At 40.4% G+C, this 24,515-nt stretch overlaps 1 protein-coding gene across 1 annotated transcript in view; it reads left to right on the top strand.

Annotated features, from left to right (window-relative positions):
• The first annotated feature begins 15,169 nt into the window (after positions 1-15,169).
• The window catches only part of LOC129088981 (vertebrate ancient opsin-like), a 50,307-nt gene continuing 40,961 nt past the window's right edge, over positions 15,170-24,515 (top strand). The window contains exons 1-2 of the mRNA XM_054596279.1: positions 15,170-15,542; positions 23,674-24,002. Coding sequence (XP_054452254.1) covers positions 15,170-15,542; positions 23,674-24,002 — 702 coding nt within the window. The remainder of the gene's footprint in view (positions 15,543-23,673; positions 24,003-24,515) is intronic.

The raw sequence follows: 24,515 nt of genomic DNA, 5'->3' as shown, positions 1-24,515 counted from the left end.
TGACATGGGAGGTCGCCTCACCTTTAATCAAAGGAAGTCGACACATTTGAGATACACACGCCACCAGCCTCCCTCCAGAACAACTTATATGATTATAAACGTGCTTAAATACCAGAACACAAATTGAACTTGTCATGCTTCTGTGTCATCTGTTAATAAAAATAAAAATTGCTTTGGTCGACCTTTTTACACATCTTATTAAGATCCGGAATTACATGGCTGTGAGTTTCCACTCTTCTGCCCAACAACCACTCAGATAGAGTATTCAGACAGACAATAAGGTTGTCCTAGTTTTCAACCAGGTTTGATCACATTTGTTAAATATGACCCCACATGGAGCCGAGCCACTATATATATATCGACGTATATATATATTCTTAGTGTATGGCAGTGCTTAAATTAGCAAAGACGATAGACTTAAGAAACCCTTTCAACCAATCAAATTACAACACTGTGGATGTCCCACTTCTGTCTGTCTCACACTTCCTGCTCGGCCAACTGAAGCGCCTAATTAATTCACTGGTAAGATATCTAACTCCATCAGGGGTGGTGTCCCTATACCTGTTTACCTAATGGGCTTCTTCTACCTCTTTCTCACCATCTGTCTGTTATTCTTCACCCTATCCCTCTGTCTCCTTGTGTCCCTGAGGATGTGATTAGAAATGTCTGCGGTCCCAGTGGGAGATCACTCATGTTTCTGCTGGTATGTCTGCTAAATTACTCCGCAGAGCTGACCGGGTCCTATGGAAAAGACGAGATGAACAGGGATGGGGAGAAAGGGAGATGGATGAGAAGCGAGAGCAAAAGGGAGTAGGAACATGAGGCTGATGTGTGGAAAGAGGTGTGCGGTCATGAGGGAGGACTAAAGGAATGTGGAAATGGAAAAGCAAAAAAAAAGAATGGAGAGTACACTCTTAGAAGTAAAGGTGCTAACTAGAATCGTATAGTGTTCTTTGGCTTGTCCCCATAGAAACCCTTTTTTTTGGTTCCCAGTAGAACCTATTATAAATGTTGATATTACAACACACATGCTTTTAATAATCCTTGAATAACTCTTTATTCCGTAAAAGGTTATTCAGAAGCAAATGGTTCTGGGTAGAACATCAGCCCTTCAGGAAGAACCCTTTTGAACCATTATTTTAAGTGTGTCAGGAATTTTTAAAAAAAAAGAGGGGGAGAATTAGATAATGATAAACAGGTGTGGAGCCATGGCTATAGGGAAAGAGGAAGAAGTACGAAGAATATAATAGCAAAAAAGGAAAAGGGAAGGGGAAATGAGTTGATAAATAAAAGAAGACAAAGAAGATTAAATTAGACTTAGAAGAAAGCTCTTAGAGCCGGAATACCAAAATCATCTTGTTTTTGTGCAGCAATTGATAAAATGGCATCTAATTTTGCCAGATAGTTTATATACGATTTTTGCAAACGTTGTTGCATTTACAGTTAATGTATATATAGTTAAAATATGTGTATTATTTGTTAACTGATTATATGAGAATCATCCAAGATGTTTCTAGGGATATATTCCTCCATTATGGAAGCTATTGGAATCCATTATGTGAATTCTGGTTAACCACAGCCTCCATGATCAATAAAAGGACAAACCCCAGGTCCCTCAAAAATACTTCAAATGTTAGATTTTGTGTGGAACATTCCTTTACTTTTAACCTCAAGGAGTTTCTACATTGGAACATGTGCTCTGTCAACATATTTCATAAGTTGCAAAACAGTGAGCAGGCTCACAATAGCACATGACTAATTAAAACATGCTAAATACCTGCTTTAATTGCCATCTGGTCGAGCAACAAGAGCGTTCATTCAGAGGCAACTTGTGGTGTTCACAGTGTTTTCTGTGCAGCTAGTAAATCATGCACGTATTGATGTATAGTAGAAATAGTATTGGATGTATTTCAGTCAATAAATGTGTCACAATCTCCCTCTTTTGTTATTGATGTGGCGATGGATGGAGGATGGATTTGTCTCCAATCCATTTTAAATTAATTTGTTCATACCTCCGAGAGCCATTTAAAATGTATACCCTCCAGTGTAGATGGTAACAAATTCCTTGATTGACTGTAAAGATCTGGCGATGGAGGCTCTGACCACCAGCTGCTCCGGTTGAGATCCTGAGTGACTAACAGTGAACACTGTGTTTTACAGATGTAAATGTTTTACCTGGTCTACTGGTCTACTGTGAGGGTGAGTGCATGAGGGGGGATACATGTTTATGAAGTCAAACATAACATATTATGCATCAATCAAGGACAATCAATCAATCAGTCATCTGACAAGGTCAACCAATTGCTTTAGTTCATTAATCAAACAATCAATCAGTCATCAGTCAATCAATTGCTTTAGTTCATTAATCAAACAATCAATCAGTCATCAGTCAATCAATTGCTTTAGTTCATTAATCAAACAATCAATCAGTCATCAGTCAATCAATTGCTTTAGTTTATTATAATAAATGATCAACTTTGTTTTTGGCATTTAACAACAAAGCCGTGGGTACCGCTCTGTTATCTTATCATAGGACTATTCATTTCAGCATCCAGTTGGATTCACAACTCCCCTGACAAATCACTGCTTTCCTTCACTTCCAAACAACAGAACAGCACTGTCAGTTATTTCACACTCCCCCAATAACCCTTCTGTTTATTAATTGGAAAAGCAGCTCCCTCTGGTAAAATGATGAATAGAAGCCTCACATAGACGCATCACAGATTTGTGCGTCCTAAGCTTGTGCTAATAACTGCTGTTGATCAGTGATGTTTGCAGGCACAAACTGAGAGGGAGGCCTCACTGCGCCTTTATTTCATCACTTGGGTTTTAATATTGCCAGTGACAAAGAGTAATGAGTGATATCAAATGAAAAGATGATGCTCCAGGAGGGACACGGCTCCTGTGAGGTTGGAACTGAAGCATGTGCTCCTGCATGCCAGAAGGCTCAGTTCTCTCTCTCTCACACGCACGCACGCACACACGCACGCACGCACGCACGCACGCACGCACGCACATCCCTTTGAAAATTGTGAGCTTTGCAGCATTTCTATCGATTCACTGGTTCCATAATAGTAACATTCCATTTAAATGGAAAGTATGATTGTTTCGTGCAGTTGTGGTGTGTGTACTGCTGACCTAGCAGAGGCATGGAGGCCATCCTGCTGCCAGGTCATTGATCCTTTCATCACATTACTTGTCTGTTTGTTTCAGCTGCATGTTGATTAAAAAATTGACAAAAAACTGACATATTGCAGCCTTCTCCATCTTTTTTCTTAGTTCATTGTTTTCTATGAACATTTTCTGCTACTCAACAATGTACAAAGCCACCAGGGAGCGACCAGGATCACAAGGTCTTTGGTCCTCGAGCAATAAAAGCAAACAACAAAGCAATATTATTGTACAGCGTTACAGCGCCTACTAAGATGATAAATCACCTCTGAGATCTCTGTGTCTTTACATCTCTGCTGTAATTAGCAAGCGTACTCAGCTTTATCACAAAGAACTCATTGTTCCTCAGTGACTTGCTCTATATTGTTGCTTTGTTTATTTATAGGACTATTGATGGATCATTGTAACTACAAATATTTACAACTCATTGGTCATTAGTTATTATTTATTGATAATTTGAACAACTATCTCCTGAGTAACAATTAAGAGCCAAAAGAATAATGGCAGTTTTCCACAATAACCATCTAGCCATCTGTGTACTATCTATCTATTTGTCAAAAATATCATAAAACTTGAATCGCTGGAGAAAAAAAAAAATCGCTGGAGTACATACAAAGCGATTATTATACGATTAAATTATGAATTATGTAAAAACAGATGGACCGATAATGTAATGACCTAATGAAGACAGATGTAATAAATTAAGTTTACATCACTAGTTAGCTGTGAACAGGAGGTAGAGTGATTGGGAAACAGGCAAAGCAGAGCTTTTTGTCACTTATGTTTCTCAAGGAAATTACTATAATGTGTCAGGTGGTCACGTTTCACAAGTCAAATCTGTCATTTACAACACTCATCAGTAATTTAAAGGCCACATTTGTGTTTTGTACCTCGTCCACGACATCTTGAGACACAGACCCAGGTCTCACAGAAAATAACAAAAAATGATTCAAAAGATTCTTAAACAATATGATTCTGAATATGATTTTTTAAAAATATTCTGAATGATATTGAGTCAACATGAGTCGGTTTTCTTTGAATTTTGACACATTGTTGGATTATCATGTGGGTATGCAACATTTGAGTACAATGTACAAAATTTACATTAAAAGAAAGGCACGATGGAGGTTCTGGTTTGGATTTTGAACAAACGATAGGTGAGAGGAAATCTTTGACAATTATGGGCTCTTATTTAAGATCCTGCATGCATTGTGTTACTCCCTCAATGTAGCAAAATAACATAATACAGACAGGAGGGGTTTCATTCAAACACATGGGTCCTTTGAAAATACATAAAGCATGTATTCTAGACTTAGTTCTAGCTGGCTTGGTGGTAACAAGATTGGCTTGTACATCTACTGCTGCTGGTATAAAACGGCACTGCAAAGGACCCACAGTGTGGTATTTCTGACAATATCAATGCTGACAGTAATCCTTTTTTTTTTTTACCCGGAGAGATTCAACTCTTAATAAATAGGAAAAGCAATGACCTGTGGACCAATGAGGCTGTGCAAAGAATGCAAAGGTGCTTTGAAAACACAGTTAAGGGGAAAACAGCAATTATGCTGGACCCTTTTCAATTTGCAAACAGACACAGCAGAGGAGCAGAGGATGCTTCTCTAACACTATTAAGTTTTGTAAATATCTGGGACTGGGTATAACACATAACCTTCTTATATTTGAAGAATTTGCCACAGGATTGGCTAGCATTTCATTTGTAAAGCAAGCCTATGTAACTTTTGTGAGAAGAAATAACACATTATACATTTTACAGATGAAAAGTTAAATTTATAAGCAATAAAATGCATCATTGCATCATTACATAAAGGGGTTTTGGAGCTACTTTCAGCACTGGAGCTGAGAGCATCGGAGCAGCCAACAGGAATGCTGCCCTGTGTTTCCACCATCCTTCTTTATTTCTGTTGCAGTCAGTGTTGTAGTTCAGTGGTATAGGTCACTTTGCAACAAGACACTGTTGCAATGCAGCAAAAAAAAGTTCAGGAATTCGACTGAGATTTAAATCTGGTAGATTCTTGACAGATGAATCAAAATATTCCTCTTAGCCACAAAAGATTTTAAGATTTAGCTAAAATGTGAAATTGTAATTTAGCATATGGCATTATCCCTAACTGTCTTTTGTTTCTGCAGTGGACACTGTTCAGCAAAAGTGAAATTGACCCGCTTTAATGCAAGGTCACAGTATCGACAAGCTGACTGAGCAACAGGTAAGTGGTTGAGCCGACCCATGTCTCAACAGAAAATATTATTGCTTTGGAGATGTTTCATGGAATAAAAGTTGGCTGGTAATAAAAAGTAGTTCAACATGGATTCAAGCAGGTCATCTATTTATTTTAAAGATTACAAATACATTGCCAGAAATGCCGTGTCACATTTGAATGCAGTACAAAGCTATTCTTTTGCTCACACTTTACATAAAATAAGTATGGAAAAGAACTTTAGACACTTAAACAGAAGGTTTTAATTATAGTACGAGAAGAGAAGAGCTTGTTCCTCACTTTTATTTTTTATTAAGTGTTCAGTGGAGCAAAATAAAACTAAACTTTTTGTTTGCCTTGCTCTCTGGCTAAAAATAGCTATAATTATCCCACAATACACTCTTCATGTTAGGAGATGCTGCACGGTGGTGTAGTGGTTAGCACTGTCGCCTCACAGCAAGAGGGGTCAGGGTTCAATTCCCGGGCTGGACAACCTTCTGTGTGGAGTTTGTGCATGTTCTCCCCGTGTCAGCGTGGGTTCTCTCCGGGTTCTCCGGCTTCCTCCCACAGTCCAAAGACATGCAGCTTAGGTGCATTGAAGACTCTAAATTGCCCGTAGGTGTGGATGTGAGTGTGAATGGTTGTTTGTCTCTATGTGTCAGCCCTGCGACAGACTGGCGACCTGTACAGGTGAACCCTGCCTTCACCCATTGACAGCTGAGATCGGCTCCAGCACCCCTGCGACCCTTAACTGGATAAGCAGGTTACGGAAAATGGATGGATGGATGTTAGGAGATGATTTTGACTGGAGCAGTTATTTCTACATCCACTACATTATAGATAAAATGCAAATATGTATCTATGATGGGTAGGCAGTGTTTGTCTGGAAACTCCAGATGCCAAAGGACTAAAAGTGCTGTCATAAAAAGGTGAAGTCTAAATATGTATTTTATACGTTTGACTAGTAGTTACACATGCATTAAGAGCAGGATTTTGACATAGTTCAATATCTTAAAAGCTCACAAAATGCACTTAAAAATATATGTTTTGATGAAGCATGAAAATAAGTTTTCCTACAATTACTACTCAAAGAGGCACTTCTCAGTGCTTAGTGCTTTTAGCAACTGGTCCCTCTCAGACTGAAAAGCGAGCAGCCTTTCTTCATTTGTTTTTTGGCTACCTGAAAAGGGGTTTCATCTATAAAGATTTATTTGACACCTGATAATGGTGATCTCTAAAAAAGGTTTTGATAACAGAAAACATAATGTGCTGTCTCGTGTGTTAAAAGGTGAGAGGATTATAATTAAGACACCTCAAAGCACAGATATTTGGAAGTGAATGAAAATCAAACTGCACTTTTTCATTTGTAGTAATCAAAGTTGCTCAAAACACACTTTCACGTAATGTATGAGAGTGGATTAAATTCACATAGACCTCAGAAGTAGTTTGGGATAGTAAAAATAAAAATAAAAATAACATCAATAACCATAATACTAATTACAACAGCAATTATAATAATAATAATAATAATAATAATAATAATAATATATAATCATCCCTGTGATCTCGCCACCTATGACATGACATGATGTGAAGTGACCATTAGTAAGACAATGCTTTTTTTTTTTCTATTCACTCTGACCTGTGACCTCTGGGAAGAGTGGTGTACATAAAAGACAATACTCAACGGTGTGTAATTTCACAACATTTACACTAACATTTTTATTCAAACACTGGGCTATGATCTTTAAGGCCGATAATACTTCCCCTAATCAGTAAACCTTCAATTATCTCAGATTAATCTGCCAGGTTTGTCCTTAAGTCTGAATCACAGGTGTATTGGATCTTCCTTGTGTTCGTGTCCTTACATTTCTAGAAACAATAATAAAAGGGCGTGTTGTTATATACTGAGGAGGTTTTTGTTTGGGTAAAGTTCACAGTTTCATTAAGCATTCAAGCTTCCACATGCTGCTCACCCTTATCCTTCAGTCAAACTTATTTTTTACATTGAAAGAGCTCGCTATTTTTCAATAAGAAACTGTTTTGCCAAGAGACATTTACCCTTGGCTCAGTTTTGAATTTACTGGACTGGTATTGGAATAATGCCTGACTGTGCTGTAGCAACTTTTAATGTTGCTCAGAAATATTAAATGTCTAAATGTAATACAATTTATTTTAAATGGTTAGGAAACTAATTTTAGCCCAGTACTGTAATGGTTAATCGTACATATTTTGACATTAATAGAGGTCACCAGAACGGCTTGGTGTGAAGGGTTCCAGTCCCAGAGACTCTTGATCCTGATCCTTGTTTTGTATGAAATATCTAGCACTGATTTTCAGAAAACTAAAATTCTAGTCTTTTCCACAATTTACACTCTTCTGTCAACTATATATAAATATAATGGTATCTTGACCTGCCAAGAGCTAGTGTTCATGTGTAGTGGATGAGGATGATGACAGAAAGAGAAAAAAAGAGCTGGACATCAAACCGCCACACCTGTGATAAGTGGACAACTCCACTTCAACTCGCTCTATCAATGAACACACCAAGGTATTTATAGCTGGAGAGAATCAAAACATGTTTTCTACTGATCTCTATGTGTGATGACACCACTTTGCTGAAGCTGTTTTCGTGCTGACTACTTCAGTCAATTGTATAATAAATTGCAGAGAGAACAAACAATGGGGAGATGAACTACGCTGATCCAACATTCAAATGATTGTCACTCTTTCAGATCTGTTATGACAAGAAACATTTTAATTCCATCTAACTAATTTAATTAGACAAGTGATTCAAGAATATGGAATGTAAAAAATGGACTTTAAAGCATGAAAGTACCCTGATCTTCTGATCCATAGGTCCCTAGTGCAAGCACACTCGTTTCCCTCTAACCTCGCCTCCCAGCACTCGGACCACCCATCGTATCACTCACATGAACGGAGGAAGGAAAATAACTCTTGATTCGGCAATTAGTGCATTTAGAATTTTTAGGGCCTGATGATTTAAATAAGGGCTATTTAAGTGTTCGTACTGGGAAGTAAAAAGTATTTGGCCCTATGGCAGCAGCTGACAAACCCGGAGGTTGTAATAAGACTGTCAAGCTAAGCTGTTGTAGCTGTTCACGGTCCACTATGATACTTAACCTCCTCAAAACACATACTGCATAATGTAAACTTTACCTTCCACAGTGCACCATGTTTATACAAATGTTACCAGCTTTTGCAGCAACTGTTGATATAAAATGTGTGATGTTCTTGTCCCATTGTGCAGAGTCAGTGGCGCATGTTTGCAATGTCTAAATGTCAGCCTGTGGGCTGCCCCTCAGGGGTTTACCCTCTGGCAGGTGTGACCATGCCTAGACACTTTTCACTCCGGGGATTGAGATGCACTTTAGCGGCAAGTGAAAAGAGCCAACATTCTGTTTAACTTCTATTTTTACTATATATATATATATATATATATATATATATATATAATATATATGTCACATGCTCCCCCTTGCCTCTCCTAGCTCTCTGTGGAGTGGGTCGACTAACCCGGTTAGAAAATCTATGAATCCCCGAAGAAATCCAATAAAGTGGACACTTACATGGTGTATGTCCTTGTCTTCTTTAACTGATAGTCTTGAGCCAGGTAAGGTGTGATGAAAGAGAGGGCCTTAATTGCCATTGATATGAGCACATATCAATTGACCAGCAGAGATGCGTATAGGAAAGTCACACTGAGAGTTTTCTTGTAAACAAACTATTCGTGTTTATCCTTGAAGCTGCACTAACTAATATTTCTATAATAATGAACCACAGAGTGAGTTTCAGCTCACTGCTTTGTCTTTACTTGCAACCTTACTGTGATGGTTCACTCTGTTCTCAATGTGTATGTTGTGGCGACCAGGTGCTAAACATACTGGACCATTTAGTAGTTAAAGAGTCAGATATTTCTCCCAAGAGCTGGTGGAAACCACAAAAAAGGGAGTGAATATTGGACTAACATTTATCAGGTGGCCAAAAAAACAACACAATAAATCAAATATGATTAATTATGAACAAAATTGCAAAAAGAAAAAAAAAAGATCATTAGAATTCAATATCCACTAGCTATTATTTTGTGGATCTTTTTAAATGCATCTCATAGTCTTCCATAGCGTCTTGAGCTCATTTGTCATATAGGAGTTAAGATTTAACTACTGTTTACAAAGTCAATAATGAACTTTTACAGTCTGCCATTAAATCATTGCTCTACAGTTAAACTAGCAGTCAAAATGTCCAGTGTTAACTTTAAGACACATTCTTCATTGTATAATGGTTCAGGAGAGTTGAATGTTCTAAACCTGGAGTTGGGGACAGACACTCCGGGACATTCACTGGATTTGACACCTGTCAGTCTGCCAAAAGATGCTGTGTTGCATTGTGAATCCACTCACCGGACTCTCACAATGTATTCTCAGACAGGTTTTCCTCCCCACGCCTTGGCCAAGGTGTATTCTTGAAATGTCAGGACTGGCTGCGTGTTGAGCATCGAGAGCATGGGGCTCGAGTGACACACGTGTCCAGATAGTGGCTGTGGTAGCCCGCGTATAAAGTCTGTTGACAAGAAATCTATATGATGCATGGCACTGCACCTCACATGAGCTTTCCTCAAAGCCTCGGGCATATTAAGTTGCTGTGGCCACTCTCCCAAGGTCAATGTCAGAGGGGACGCAGCGGTGATGGAGGAGGAACGGGGGCAGGTGGGGGAAAATAAGAGGGAGAGTGGAGGAAAATGCAAATGTAATTGGGTTTAAATACACTTTCACAAAAGAAAAATGTTGAGTTACAAGAACATTCTGTAGCTAACCCTTTGACATGGCAGTAAAAGCCTTCATTTTTGTTGGCCTTTCATTCTTCTCCCCACAACTCCTCTCCCTCCGCTGCTCCTTTCGTTCTCTATCCGTGTCCTCTACCTGACTCTGTGAGATGTCATTATGTTTTCTGTCTTTGACAATATGGCAGTTACTGGAGCACTTGCATACAAAGTTCTATCATCCACACTCCATGCAGAATTTTTTTTTAATGCAGGGCTGCAATACCTGTTGAAACTTTAACCTTGCGTTGGGTACCAAGCACAATGAGGACAGAGCACCAACCAAGGCCTCCATGATGATACACAAATCAAATGTACTAATTCCAGGCTTGATACTGAAACACTGACAGTGACAGTCTGGAAGAGGAATTACAAAGATTTAAAGAATTATACAGGTACAAAACCGTATGTATGCAACTTGCGGCTTTGCTTCTGACACACCATCCTGATTCATCCCCACTTAAGTAACCATCAGTATCAAGAAATGGTTTATGAGGCAGATTTTACGTTACAGTTTGTTAGTGTGAATAGCAGATGTGCTGTACATTTTCTTTAGAAAAGCTGTTTGTTATCCATATAGAACGTGCACTAACGCATTGACATCCAGCATGTCTGGCAAAAGTCCATGTACAGTTGATACGTACTGACTTTTATGACTAACATGTAAGCAGCATATTGTTGACTAATGTATGTGTTTTGTTATATTGTTGATGTATATTCTTAAATCTGTTGATGCTACTGTATGTTGTGTCAGTGGCTGACTTATATTTAACTAGGGTTTGGATGGAGATTAGACATCGACATCACATCATTTCTGTGCTCAGCCTCCTCAGAGAGAAATCCTTTCAAAATACAGTTACATGACAGCTTCTGCTTTGCAGGACCAGCATGAATGACACAGATATCGATTCTGTAGGAAGAGAAGTACCACCACTTGCATATGTTCAACTATCAACAGTAAATACTGCTTGCGGGGCTAAAACCTTTTATAATGATCAAGTCTTATAAAAAGACACAAAAAAAGGAAGAAACTGTAACTTCTGTCCTGACACAACTTGTCTGAGAGACAATAAAAAGTTTGGAGCAACCGGATAACTAGTGATATCTCCAACAGAAAAACAAAGAGCTGTGGAAACGGGGAGCCAACGCTGGAGGTAGTGAAGCGATGAGGATATGACATCATGAAGTCCAAAAACTGCTGCAGTCACATCTCAGAGAGTACCATACAGTCAATGTGAGTAAAGCAAGGGATGATAGCTGAGCAGAGACTCCACATGTTTGAAAATAAAGAGTTAAAGCTTAATGTGATGTAACTGGGGGCCGCATCTGTGGCTTTCCTCTAACTCAATTTTAGGTTCAAATCGTGGTCTGTAATTGCAGATTAGGCTGCAAGAAAGCACAGGAGACTTCATACAGTAATCACAATAAACAGGGCAAGAAATGCAGAAACATAATGCACTTTAATGAAAGAAAATTGGCACACTGACTGCTGGTGAGACATCCATCAATCCATTCATTCATTATCCGTATCTGCTTATCCTATTCTGGGTCGAAGGAGGGCTGGAGCCGATGCCAGCTGATATTGGGCGAAGGCAGGGTAAACCGTGGATCAAAAGTCACCAAAAGTAACCTATCACTTGAAAATCAAAGTCATGGTGGTTAACAGTTTACTCAGACTGAGATAATTAATAAGATAGTATGATAATAACAGTCCATAACAAATCACATAAATGGCAAAAGAACCATAAAACAGCATTCTGGTTGCACCTTTTCTCTGACTTACACGTAACATAGATTGTCTGTGTTGCCCTTCTAACCCCATTTGTACTTTATTTTTCCTGAACATCTCCCCAGAGTGCAGCCACCGAATTGACCTAGAAATCCAACTAAAATACCAACTGCCCAGTTCCACTGAGATGATTACATGGGGGTGGTATTCACAATAGAACCCAAGTGTCTTAATTCTGCCCAATTACAGGTAGGACTGTATGTGGGGAAGGTGTCAGAGTAAATGTCACCGTACAGTTTTCACGGGTAATTACCCCGTTTCGGTGTGACAAGGGGGTTATTTGGTGGGAAGGGATGAGAACAGATCATGAATGGAATTTTGGAACTTTCCAGAGGGCACATTTTTAGCGTTCCACACATAATTAAGAACGCTTTAACACCAAATGCCACGTTTGACTACAAGGAATTGCATTTAATTAGCAACTAATTGCTGACATTTTGAACCCTTTTTTTTTTTCTTTCTTTCTTTGTTGGATCATATTGTGGGTGTCTCTGCTGTAATTCACAAGTATGGCAGCAGCAGACATATGCACAGAAAGCATCGAGAAGAGACTTGAACTTCTGTGTTACCTGCTGCCAGGTACAAACTGTTCTCTTAGGAAGTCATAAGAGCATCTTCATATTTGCTTACTGTTTACTTTAGAAACGTAACACAGTATTCTTTATTTGAGACTGCCTAATTAAAATTAGGATATGCAGTTCTTTCCACAAAATAAAAAGACGTAGAACTTTATCTGTCACCCATGCGTAATAGATGACAGGTTAGCTAAGCACTGCAGCGGACCAGGTAGTTGGTCCGGATTATGATTGTTTGACTCAGAAAGGAGATTAGGTTCAGCAGCACAGGGCGAGCTATCTGCAAAGAGTTAACTTCTGTTGGAATATATGGACACCATGAGGGTAGATGCCTGACACTCATCATGTTTTAGCATTTTCGCTGCTCCTCATTATTCCAGTCTGAAAATGCCATACCTGGAGTATATGTTTTCAGTGCTGGAAGATGGAAATTAAGATTCTATTTCACAGACAGAATCAACCAAAACAGAAAAGAAAAAAAGCCATCGGAGAGCAGAAAAACCTAGTTAAATTGATTTCGTCTGTGGAAAAAAAAGCAGCTTACATGTCAAATATCCACACCTCTATATCTACCTATGACAGATTGCAAAGCCCCCTGAGGCAAATTTGTGATATTGCTCTATGCAAATAAAATTGACTTGACAGCCCAGAGTCATGCTGAGTTTACTTCTGCTTTACCAAGTGTTACTCAATGCTCTAAACTGACCTCATCCCATCCTCTGGTCTAACCAACACCAAATCGAGCAGCCTGGAAATGTCATCTTTCACCCAGGAGTGATTCATTCTGTGTGTGTGGCTAAATCTAGACATTTCCTTGAGTCTACTATAAGTACAGCAGTATATTCTCAGGACTTCCATCTGTGCCAAAATAATGAACAATGGACATCCTATTAATATAAACTTAAGAAAGTTGTGGAGGCTGTAACTCAAAAATCTTAATTTGTAGTTTGACCTGTGAGCATCATTAACTCACTTGGTGCATATTACTGCAACTCACTACTTGCCGGAGCCCCGGCATCGGCCATCAGACCTCTGGAGCTTGTCCAGAAAGCTGCAGCACGTCTGGTGTTCAATCGCCCCAAGTTCTCCCACACAACTTCCCTTCTCCGTTCTCTACACTGGCTCCCTGTAAGAGCTCGCATCCAGTTTAAGACTCTGGTGCTAGCCTACAGGGCAGTGAAAGGAACAGCTCCTTCCTATCTCCAGGCCTTGGTCAAGCCCTACACCCCCGCCCGACCACTTCGCTCTGCTGCCTCGGGGCGACTGGTTGCCCCGTCGCTCAGAGGTCCCTGCGGCCGATCCACCCGGTCACAGCTTTTTTCTGTCCTGGCCCCTCAGTGGTGGAATGAACTCCCCACTGACGTCAGGACAGCAGAGTCGCTGCCCATCTTTCGGCGCAGGCTGAAAACTCACCTCTTCAAGAAGTACTACCCTGAGCCTTCCTCGTAGCACTTATTGCATTCGTATCAGTTCGCTGTACTTATCCTATTCGTAGTAGTTTGTAGCACTTATTGTATTCGTTTACTGCACTTATCCTATTCGTAGTAGTTTGTAGCACTTACTGTATTCGTATTAGTCTGTTGCAATTATTGTTTTCGTAGTAATTTGCCTCTGCACTGTACTTTTGCTCTGGTTTATGCTTTAAGATGCTTGTTTAAGAAAGGAGATGCACTTATGACTTCTGGTGACTAGTAGTTCTCTTGAATACCTATGTTGAATACACTTCCTGTAAGTCGCTTTGGATAAAAGCGTCTGCTAAATGCCTGTAATGTAATGTAATAATGTAATGTATTATTAGTGGACTTGTTTGCATATAAATTGCTATATTTATGGCCTGAAGAGAAAGAAATTGACGCACACAGCTTTGGGCTCGATTTTGTTTATTTCAGTTCAGCAATTTAAATGCAGAGGAACTAGAATACATTTGAATAGATGAGCAGACTCGCTGCTCATAGACTGTGTTCAGCACCACGGACAGCGCCGCGCATCGCTAATGCTCAGAGAGACGACAGCTCCCAAAACTTTAAGGTGGACCTTTCTTTTTTTCTTTTTTCCTTTTGGTGGATGTGTGCATTTGGAGCTCTGAGCACAGACAGGTTGACTTTAGCGCAGTACATTAATTGAGCCACATGATGATCGTCCGATCTTGTGCCGCAAGATTTCCATGCTGCTCTCTTCCCCCCCCACGGAACAACCAGCGTGCCCCCCCCCCCCTTCAGCCCAGACGTCAGCTGCTGGAGAGCGGGCTACAGTGATTTAAATACGACCAGAGAGGAAAGGTGCCTGTGTGAGAGAGACAGGAGCGTCTCTGGAAAGAGTGAGAGTGTTGCTTTACATTTCTAACACCTCCCTGAACTGAACTTTTTACATCCTTCACAAACAAACTTTTTACTGTCACACATTCCTGTTTGGCATTGTCTTTTTTTTTTTTTCATGAACAAGTGTTGCTTTTTCTTTACATTGTATTTTTCCACACACAGGAAAAAAACTAACAAACAAACAAACAAACAAACAAACAAACAAACAAACAAAATGCCACCGACATTGTAGCTGCCGTTCTGTGTGCCACCGGACTGCCATGGTCGTGTCCAACGTGAGCCTGGGCGGCTGCGCAGGGGTCAACGGCGCTCTGTGTGCCGCAGCCGGGGAAGGGCACCTGAGGGGAGGCTCACACCGGAGCACCCTCACCCCGACGGGGAACCTGGTCGTGGCTGTGTGCCTGGGCTTCATCGGCACTTTGGGACTTACGAACAACTTGCTGGTGCTGGTGCTCTTCTGCCGCTTCAAGATGCTGCGGTCGCCCATCAACCTGCTCCTGATTAACATTTCCATCAGCGACCTGCTGGTGTGCGTACTGGGGACGCCGTTCAGCTTCGCCGCCAGTACGCAGGGAAGGTGGCTGATAGGAGAAGGCGGATGCGTGTGGTACGGCTTTGCCAACTCCCTCTTTGGTGAGTAGAAAATACGGAACCTAGGAGGCGATCGTTCATACGCTTTGTTTTTATGTGTTTCTGGTATGTAGATTACTGTATTTTGGTTGTGAGTGATGGTGATGGTGCGTTGTATGTATGGATCCTTTCCAGGGCAGTGCGTTTGTCAAAGTACACGATGTTAAGTTTCATTTCTGAGGTCGAAATGAAGGATTAAGGAAAATGTTTTAAAAAAAATCAAAAATCTATTTAAATCTATTTACTTATAACGCCTGTTGTGATGTCTACGTTACATCTTTATGGCTTATTAAACTTTCAAAGAAAAGCATGACAATCAGTGTAGAATACGAATCCAACAATGAGAACAAAAAAAAAAAAAAAAATCATTGCTCATGCACAAGATTCGGAACATCAAACCTATTATTCGGCCAGCTGATTAGGTTTCCATCCCTCTGCATACCTGAACAATGTATTTCCTTCCTCTCAAGCTTTCTCCCCGTGTTTCCCTGGGTTGTGGATGTGCTCATCGTGCTATCTGTCATTTCAGAGATCGTTAAGGTCTTGATGAAGGCGCGGATTGTTTCATTATCTATTGTTGTTTGCGTCAAACAACGCATCATATACCTACAGCGACCCCCGACGATGCACACACATGCAGATGTGCAGTTTTTTGTCCAGGTGATGAGTTGTAAAAAAAAAAAAAAAAAAGGTCATTATCTCCCGTTGGGGCTGAATGAGAGACTGTTGAATCCCTTCCAGCCACAGCTGCACGTACATGCATTTCCATGGCTTAAGATAGCTGGGGGTATTTAGGAAAGCATATTGTGTGCTTACCACTACAGTTAGTCTTTGTTCAATTGTCACTAAGAGCTCTGAAAACCAGTAATGCATGACTGTCAGTGGGATTTAGCTTCTGCACCTACTGTAAATGAAGCAATGTGCAGCCTGCTATTAAATGGCCGATAAAATGCTTGTTACCATAGTTGAGTGTCTGTGCCCGAGGCAATGGAAACCTCATCACTGTTCATTTAGGTCTGCCCGTGCAGGTCTGTGGAAGGCTGTGGGGACATGGTCTCAGTCCACGAACAGGCTATGGCAGGTCTATCAGCAGAATAAGATCACCTTGGGAAAAATCTGTAATGAGGGAGGTGCCTCTGGTGGTCTACCTTTGCCCAGGAGTGCTTATATTGATGCAAATGGGGCACAATGATGCAACTGAGAATAAGGCACTCACTCTTTCAGCAGAAACCGGGCCATGGTGGGATGCTGAGGGGGGGAAAAAAAGCTTATTGTTCATTTTTGTATGGCCAGGGGTGTTATGTAAAAGTTGCAAATAAGGTGTATTTTATTAAAAGGAACATAAAGTACAGAATACTATTTATTTCCCCTGAGCACTGCATCCATCAAAGCTTCAAATGAGTTACTTGGATGAAATTATTTTGATGCCAAACTCAAAAGAAGACCAATTTGCAGAATGGATGCTTTAAACATAAATTGCTCTTCTGTCATTGGGAGCAATTGGCCTGATGCCTAATTTAAAGTTCTTTAATGAACAGGCTTTCTTGTGATCAGTCCCATTAATTGCTTTAAAGGCTTTCCAAGGAATCCAAAACTACCTTTGAATGCCAGAGAGCCAACAATTATCTCCCCACTGACAGAACATGTTACATTTACTGTGCTGTATAATCCAGATCCATCAAAGTCTATTTTTAAGGAATATTTGGCATATCATGCATGATTGAAACCGTCCACTTTTACCAATTGTTGCAGAGATAAAAAAAAAAACAGACAGGAGTAGAGTTGCAGCTGGTAAAAAATAAACTGAATTGGTATAAGACATATTTTCTACTTCAAAATACGGCCATTGTTTGGTTGCAATCAGATTCATAAGCCCTCAGAGTTCTCCCTGTACATACTGAACAGCATGCTTGACTGAAGGCGCCTAATATCAGATGTCGGAAGATTCAATCTATATGCATATCATATCAAATTCACTGCATCAGAAATGTTTTTTTATTTGTATCGATGATCAAATTATAACTGACAACAGACAGCACGTTAATAATCTCTCATGTTGTCATTACTTTGACGATTTGTTTCCATAGCAATACAGCCCACATAAATGAAACATAGCTACTGGTATTCATGGCCAGCTTCTTTTGAAATGTAATTCCTAGAGTTCACTGGTCATTGGAACTTTGTGAATTGCTTTTCACAGGATAAAAATACAGCATTTAATGTAATATTTTGAGCCCTTTCAGAAACAGAGACCTCCACCTCCCTTTACATTTTCACAGTGACTGCACATTGCACGCTGGACATCCGCAGTCAGAAACTGTAACTTTAGTCTGACATAGTCTGTATAAAGGGCTCATGAATCCTACACAAAAGGTTACATTGCACTCACTTTAGTGCTCTAATATGATGTTTAAAGCCTTGCTTAAAGTGGAGCACTTTTTAGTAGCCATGCACCCACAATCCAATCAGCACACAAACCAAACGTCAGGGCTTCTGATACCTGTTGTAACTAAAGATTTTGAGCATTTTGGCCTTATCTAGAGTTAGAATATCACCTGTCGAATCATCTCCAACTGATGAACAGTTCAACCCCAAATCAAAAATTCATATTTTTCGTCTTACCTGTAGTGCAATTTATCAAACTAGATTGATTTGGTGTGAGCTGTAGAGTGTTGGAGGTATCGTCCATAGAGATGTCTATATTCTCTCCAATATAATGGGACTAGATGGCACTCATGTTGTGGTGCTCAAAGCACCAAAAAATACTTGAATAACTCAATGACAATGTCTCTTTCCAGAATTCAAGAGCAGGTAACTCAAGATAATCCACAGACCTTGAAATAGTTCCCACATGAAACTGCCATCCAGGGCCAATACACTGGAGAGAAGGCAGTCATTGCTAAGAGCAATATCTCCAAAACTAGGCAACTTACACCAACGACTTCTAGATTGATGAATAGGTAAGTATGTATCTTGGGGTGAACTGTCCCTTTAAGAGAAAGTCATGCATATTCATAATTCAAATGGTGAGTTGTTCCCTTGTTTCTGGGTATGTTCATGCGGGTACAGGGCACAGTGGCGCTGTATCTGACAAACAATGTCTAAAATCAATCAATCCACAGACCTTGTTGTGACCAGTTTCATGTTCATAGGGAATAATTTCTTTGAAACATCTCAAATTTAGGAAACTTAGGAAAAATAGGTAATAAAACAAAAGGGTCAAAAGATAAAAGCTGTTAATGTTTCCTGCTTGCACCTCTGTGACTCTTGGGACTGTTTATCTGCATATTGACAGCAGAGCATGGATGGATTGTGACAATTGGCCCCTGGATACAGTTAAGTAAACCATGCAGCAAAGGAAGGAAATAAACACTTTGCTTTTACAATTAGTGAGTCAGATTTATGCAGCACACAAGACCTACCGCCGGCTTTTCTCACCAGGCCAGCCTGTTGCTTTCCTTAATCTACTGCTACAATTTTTTACACAGTGTGTTCAACTTCACAAAATGTAATTTTCCTTTACTTAAGAGCTTCTTGAAACCATCAAACTTTTAAATTGAAAACAGACTCATGAGAAGCTACTTTCACTTCCTCTGGGATAAATTGGCAGTTTCCAAAACAGGATTACTTAGTTTCAGTCACATGGTGGAAAATAAAGCGAACCTCAAATGTTTCCCAGTATCTGGATGTACTCTGATTGTATCCGCTGTCTCGTTAACCCTAGTGTTATGTCGAGATTTGGCACATTCTGAAGATGAACACTGACATCCACAAGGAGCCAATTTATTAAAATCTGTCTGACATGACTTTGGCTTCTACCAGCTAAAACAGAGAGACACATGGAGAGTGTCCGTGTGAACAAGAGGTTCAGAGAAAGGAAAAGTGACATTGATTTTTTAAATGAATAATGCTGGGTGCAGCTATGACAAAGTGACAGTGTCAGTCTTCACCAAATCTCTATTGTGCTTTCCTGAATGATCGATGTTACTTCAATTTAGAGGGTATAACTGTCAATGACAAAAGACATTGTTAGCTTGGTGTGGGGACATTGTATTCCTGCTCCCTCATGACATTGCTTTAAACTTTTTGCTTTTAGCCCGTGACGTCTTTGATATTTGAATGACTGAACAGTTGAAGATCCACCGCTTTGACTTTATGCCAAGAGCATAAACTGAAGACAACTTGTGGAGACGTGAGTGTGTGCACAAATACAACTCACACACCCTACTTTTTCCTTCGCTGTCAGCCTCCTGGCATCCATTTAGCCGCCTCACCTCTTCTGCCCGCCTCTTTGCATTTTCCTCACTATCTCACTGAACTTTTTTTGTCTTCTCATAAAGTGGAGGAAGAGTCTTTACCTGACACCGGGTCAACGTGTTCCAGCATACTGTTGGCTGCCTCAAGTGGACTTTGCACACAGTCACTGGATTAACCTTCCACTGCTGGGTCCACTCGCTGCATACTGAAGTTAGATTGCTCTCCGGCACGTACTCTCACACATGACCTCAGTGCAGGCTCAGGCACAGAAATGTAGTACAAGGAATAGCAAATGCATATATACATGTGCATCATGCAGGCACAGGAAACACCTGTGTGATGTTGATTTGTTGCGACGGTAAGAAGAAGACTCAGTGGGGGAAAAAGCAAGCAGAACAATGCTGCTCCACCAGAAAGGTCAGAGTGAGCAGGCCTGCTAATGAGCCACGTAATTAATAGTGTAATTAAGCAGAGAGTCTTACAGTAGAGAAGAATATGTTGTGGGTGATGGGTGACTGGTTTGAGTCGGACAGTAGTGTGAATGATCATTTTTTACATGTGGTGGTACTTGCCAAAGCAGTCATCCTCAATGTTGGTCAGACATTTTCAATCTGATTTCTTTTTTTCCCCTGTTGGTGTTGTCACGGTAGTTTTCTATACCTGGGATGACTGAGGGAAAATACCCTGGGATTTATAGAGCTAACACAGCTTCACTTGATCCTGTGTTTTACATTCAAACTGTCTTTTCTTGGTTATATGGTATCAGACAAGTTATACCGATCAGGATGCTTTCAAACACACAAATAAGACCGTGAACGGACATCACAGAGACAGCAGAACAAAAATGTCCCTTTTTTACTGTAAACATTATCAGATCATACGATTTTCCATTTTGGAATATTAGATTCAGCTGCTGCCTTTGATGCTGACAGAGGACGAGAAGATGGATTGAAGTTGATGTTTGATTTTAGATGTTATGAAGTTGTAAAGATGTACGGATGTCTTTTCCTATATTACATTGTCTCTGATAAAGACTTGTCACCCATTCACTGTGTAACAAGGAAAACAGCTGTTCTCATCAAGAGGGTGGACATGTGATGGGATTAGCTGATATCATGTGAGTATCAAGGGATAATCCTGTTTTAAATCAAAGGTGATTAATCATTATAAACAAAAACTTTTTTGTTGATGCCTCTGTATGTGTGTCATGGATTTTTTTTTGCAGTTTTGAGAAACCATGATTTGATTTGGCTCCATTTATACTAGAAGTTATCAGTCTGTCATCTCAAAGAAATGCTAAACCACATGCTCCCAATGTGGGTTTTAGGATGGAGCTTACTTAGATCTTATTGTCATAGCTTTCTTTTCCTCCACTTTGCCTGTCAGTTATTTTATACATCGGGAAATCTAGGGGTGTATTGTTTTTCTCACATCATTAGGGTTGCACCGATCCGATCCACTATATGGATCGTTGGATCCAATCCAATTATTAGGTGGTCCCAGTATTGGCCAGATGGGACCGATCCATCTTCCGTTACCGCTTATCCAGTTAAGGGTCGCGGGGGTGCTGGAGCCGATCCCAGCTGTCAATGGGCGAAGGCAGGGTACACCCTGGACAGGTCGCCAGCCTATCACAGGGCAGACATATAGAGACAGACAACCATTCACACTCACATCCACACCTACGGGCAATTTCAGAGTCATCAATTAAACTTAGCTGCATGTCTTTGGACTGTGGGAGGAAGCCGGAGAACCCGGAGAGAACCCACGCTGACACGGGGAGAACATGCAAACTCCACACAGAAGGTTGTCCAGCCCGGGAATTGAACCCAGTGCTACAGCGACAGTGCTAACCACTACACCACCGTGCAGCCCACCCGATCCACACTTACTTTATCAATATCTCTTTCAAATTGAGTGTTTTTGTTGTTACATTCATACTGCCTCCCCAGACTTTTGACTCTTAGTACAGGTGCAATCCCTGGTGTCACATTACCTCACATAAAAAAATGACGTGTTATTTTATATTATACAGCGTTATTTGATATTATACATAGCATTATATATCATCGCTCTGCAGATGAAGTTTGCACCATCTACAGTTCAGTTGTCATTGAACTGTAGATGGTGAAACATTCCATTATTCTGAGCACTTTGAGGACTAGTTGGATCTGCAGATGAAGACCATGTGATGTGGTCAAAAGCTCCAGAGCGAGTGGGTAAATGGACCTTGATAAGACTTTTTTGTTGTTGGTTTTTTCTTGAGAAATAAATCTCTTTTTTAAGTTTGTTTTTAGTCCCTTTACTCAGTGGTTAGGTCGATTTCATCAGTGAAAGTTAGCTAGCTGTTGGCAGGTAGCAGCCACAGGGATGTGTCTATGGATTCATGCAGCTTAATACACAAACTGATACAGAATGTTGGGTGAAACATTGACTGGTACTATATTGGAGGTGTCCTGATTTCGGTGGCCATGGCTTAAATTTATAAACCTTTCAGAACTAAGCATTTTAATAAGAAAAATCTATATTAAAATGCTCTAAAACATACTGGAGTAAAGGCAGCTTCTATCAGATTATGGTTGAAGTTAACAAGTGCTGCTTTAGCACTACACCCGTGTTTATGATGACACCTTGCCGTAAACACTAGGATTTCAGCTTGACATCTGCCAGGCCACCTGTTGTGCGAAGACAGTTCTCCTGAGTGGAGACACAGAATAACTAGGAAGAGATAGGGCAGCAATGAGCAGGATTGAAAACGCCTTTTGTAAAAGGTCTGGGAAATATGTTTGGGAAGGTTGCTATGAGTCAGTCAGCTAAGATCAAACAGAACACACAATTTGTTGTAAATCTGTCTTGACTTTGTAATATTGCAGTAACAGAGCTTATAAAAGCCCGTAGCTAAGAAGTTTGTGCAGAAAAAGCAACATGAGCGCAATATCTGGAGGCAACAGACAATCATACCATGCTGTGCCAGAGTACGTGCAGTATTTTCATTGGATTTGCACACAAAAACATTCTGCAGAACCATCAGCTTTATTGGTTTACATCCTATTTTACTGGCTATAACTTTCTTTTTCCCCTCCTATCTTTCCCTCTACTCTTCACTTTATCCATTGATCCTGCTGAGTAGTGGCGTTGGCATCTCATTGAAAGGCCTGGATCGCCTTCTTAAAAGAGCATACAGTTCAGCTTCGCTTCATTGCAGCTGTAAATCAATGGGCATGAAGCACGGCCTCATGGATCATAATGGCTTCGAACCAAATAGCAAACAGGATAAAAGACTGAGGGGTCAGAATGAACACTGAGTCACTGAGCTCCAGGTTCTGATGCTGTGCCTCTGACATACTGTGAAAGAAAGGCAGAGAGAGAGAGAGAGAGAAAGATAAGAAAGCTTCTCAAAATCTTCTCTGTTATGTTTCACCGAACTGCTTCTGTCATGCAGAGACACTACAGGTATTGACGCCATTTATGATTTACAGCAGTTGTGTATCTGCTGCAAGCACCGGCGGCTGAAACAACATATTTGATGATTACACAACCAATTTTGCTTTAGCTTTATCATGCTGCACATTTCACTCTGGCATTATTTTATAAAATCAAAACATGCCCTCTAGGTAAACGGGTTAATATTAAAGCTCCTTTTGGCTGCACTTTTGTTATCAGAAAGAGCTTTATATCACAGTGACTGTGCAAGTTTTATTCGCTAGAGTAGATAAACATTTGGACAGAAGTCAGGGTATAAAAAGAAAGAACACACCTGCACAGTGTAATGTTGGCTTGTGTATCGAATTGAACTCCTGTTATAGATACTGTGTGACTGAATCCATTCTGCATGTAATGGTTACCTCTGTATGTGTGTGCCCTGTCTGCCCTGTAGGCATTGTCTCCCTGATCTCCCTGGCTGTCCTCTCCTATGAGCGCTACAGCACCATGGTGGCGCCTACTGAGGCGGACTCCTCCAACTACCATAAGATCTCCTTGGGGATCACCCTGTCCTGGGTCTACTCCCTCATCTGGACTGTGCCGCCTCTCTTTGGCTGGAGCCACTATGGCCCAGAGGGGCCCGGAACCACCTGCTCTGTGGACTGGACGGCCAAGACGGCGAATAGCATATCTTACATCATCTGCCTGTTTGTCTTCTGCCTCATCGGGCCGTTCATGGTGATCTTGTTTTGCTATGGGAAGCTTCTGTGCGCCATCAGACAGGTGAGGAATTATGGGGAAGGGGAAGGAGTCCATTAAACCTGCAGTACCTGCACAAATTAGTCTAGTTCCTCCTTCAACATTGGCTGTCGTGTTAAAGGTCACCTGAGACAGGATTTTCAACACTAACAAATTGCAAAAACATAGACACATAAAAATCTAAATATATTCCCTTTTATTTTTTAATGGTAGCATCATTAAAGATCGACTCCCTTTTTGCCAGAAACTGCAAGAAAATCATCAGAAGAAAAGGGTAAATGGTAAATAAATGGCTGCGTTTATGTAGTGCTTTTATCAAAAGTGATCTACAATTTGCCTCTCTTTAACCTTTTCACACCCACGCAGGGTGCAAAGTGCAACATAATAATAATAAAAATGGTAAGAAGTGCAAATCTACAGAGATTTATAATCTAACTCTACAGTTCCTCTCTGCTTTATGGAGTGGCATCTTTCAGCTCATTGTTTTTGTTTTACATCCAGCAACTGTAATGTTTCGATTCACTCTAGGTCTCATAA

Source organism: Anoplopoma fimbria, chromosome 3 (genome assembly GCF_027596085.1).
Source record: "Anoplopoma fimbria isolate UVic2021 breed Golden Eagle Sablefish chromosome 3, Afim_UVic_2022, whole genome shotgun sequence".
NCBI lineage: Eukaryota > Metazoa > Chordata > Actinopteri > Perciformes > Anoplopomatidae > Anoplopoma > Anoplopoma fimbria.
Note: the sequence above shows the minus strand (reverse complement) of the source record. Positions and strands in the feature narration are given on the sequence as shown.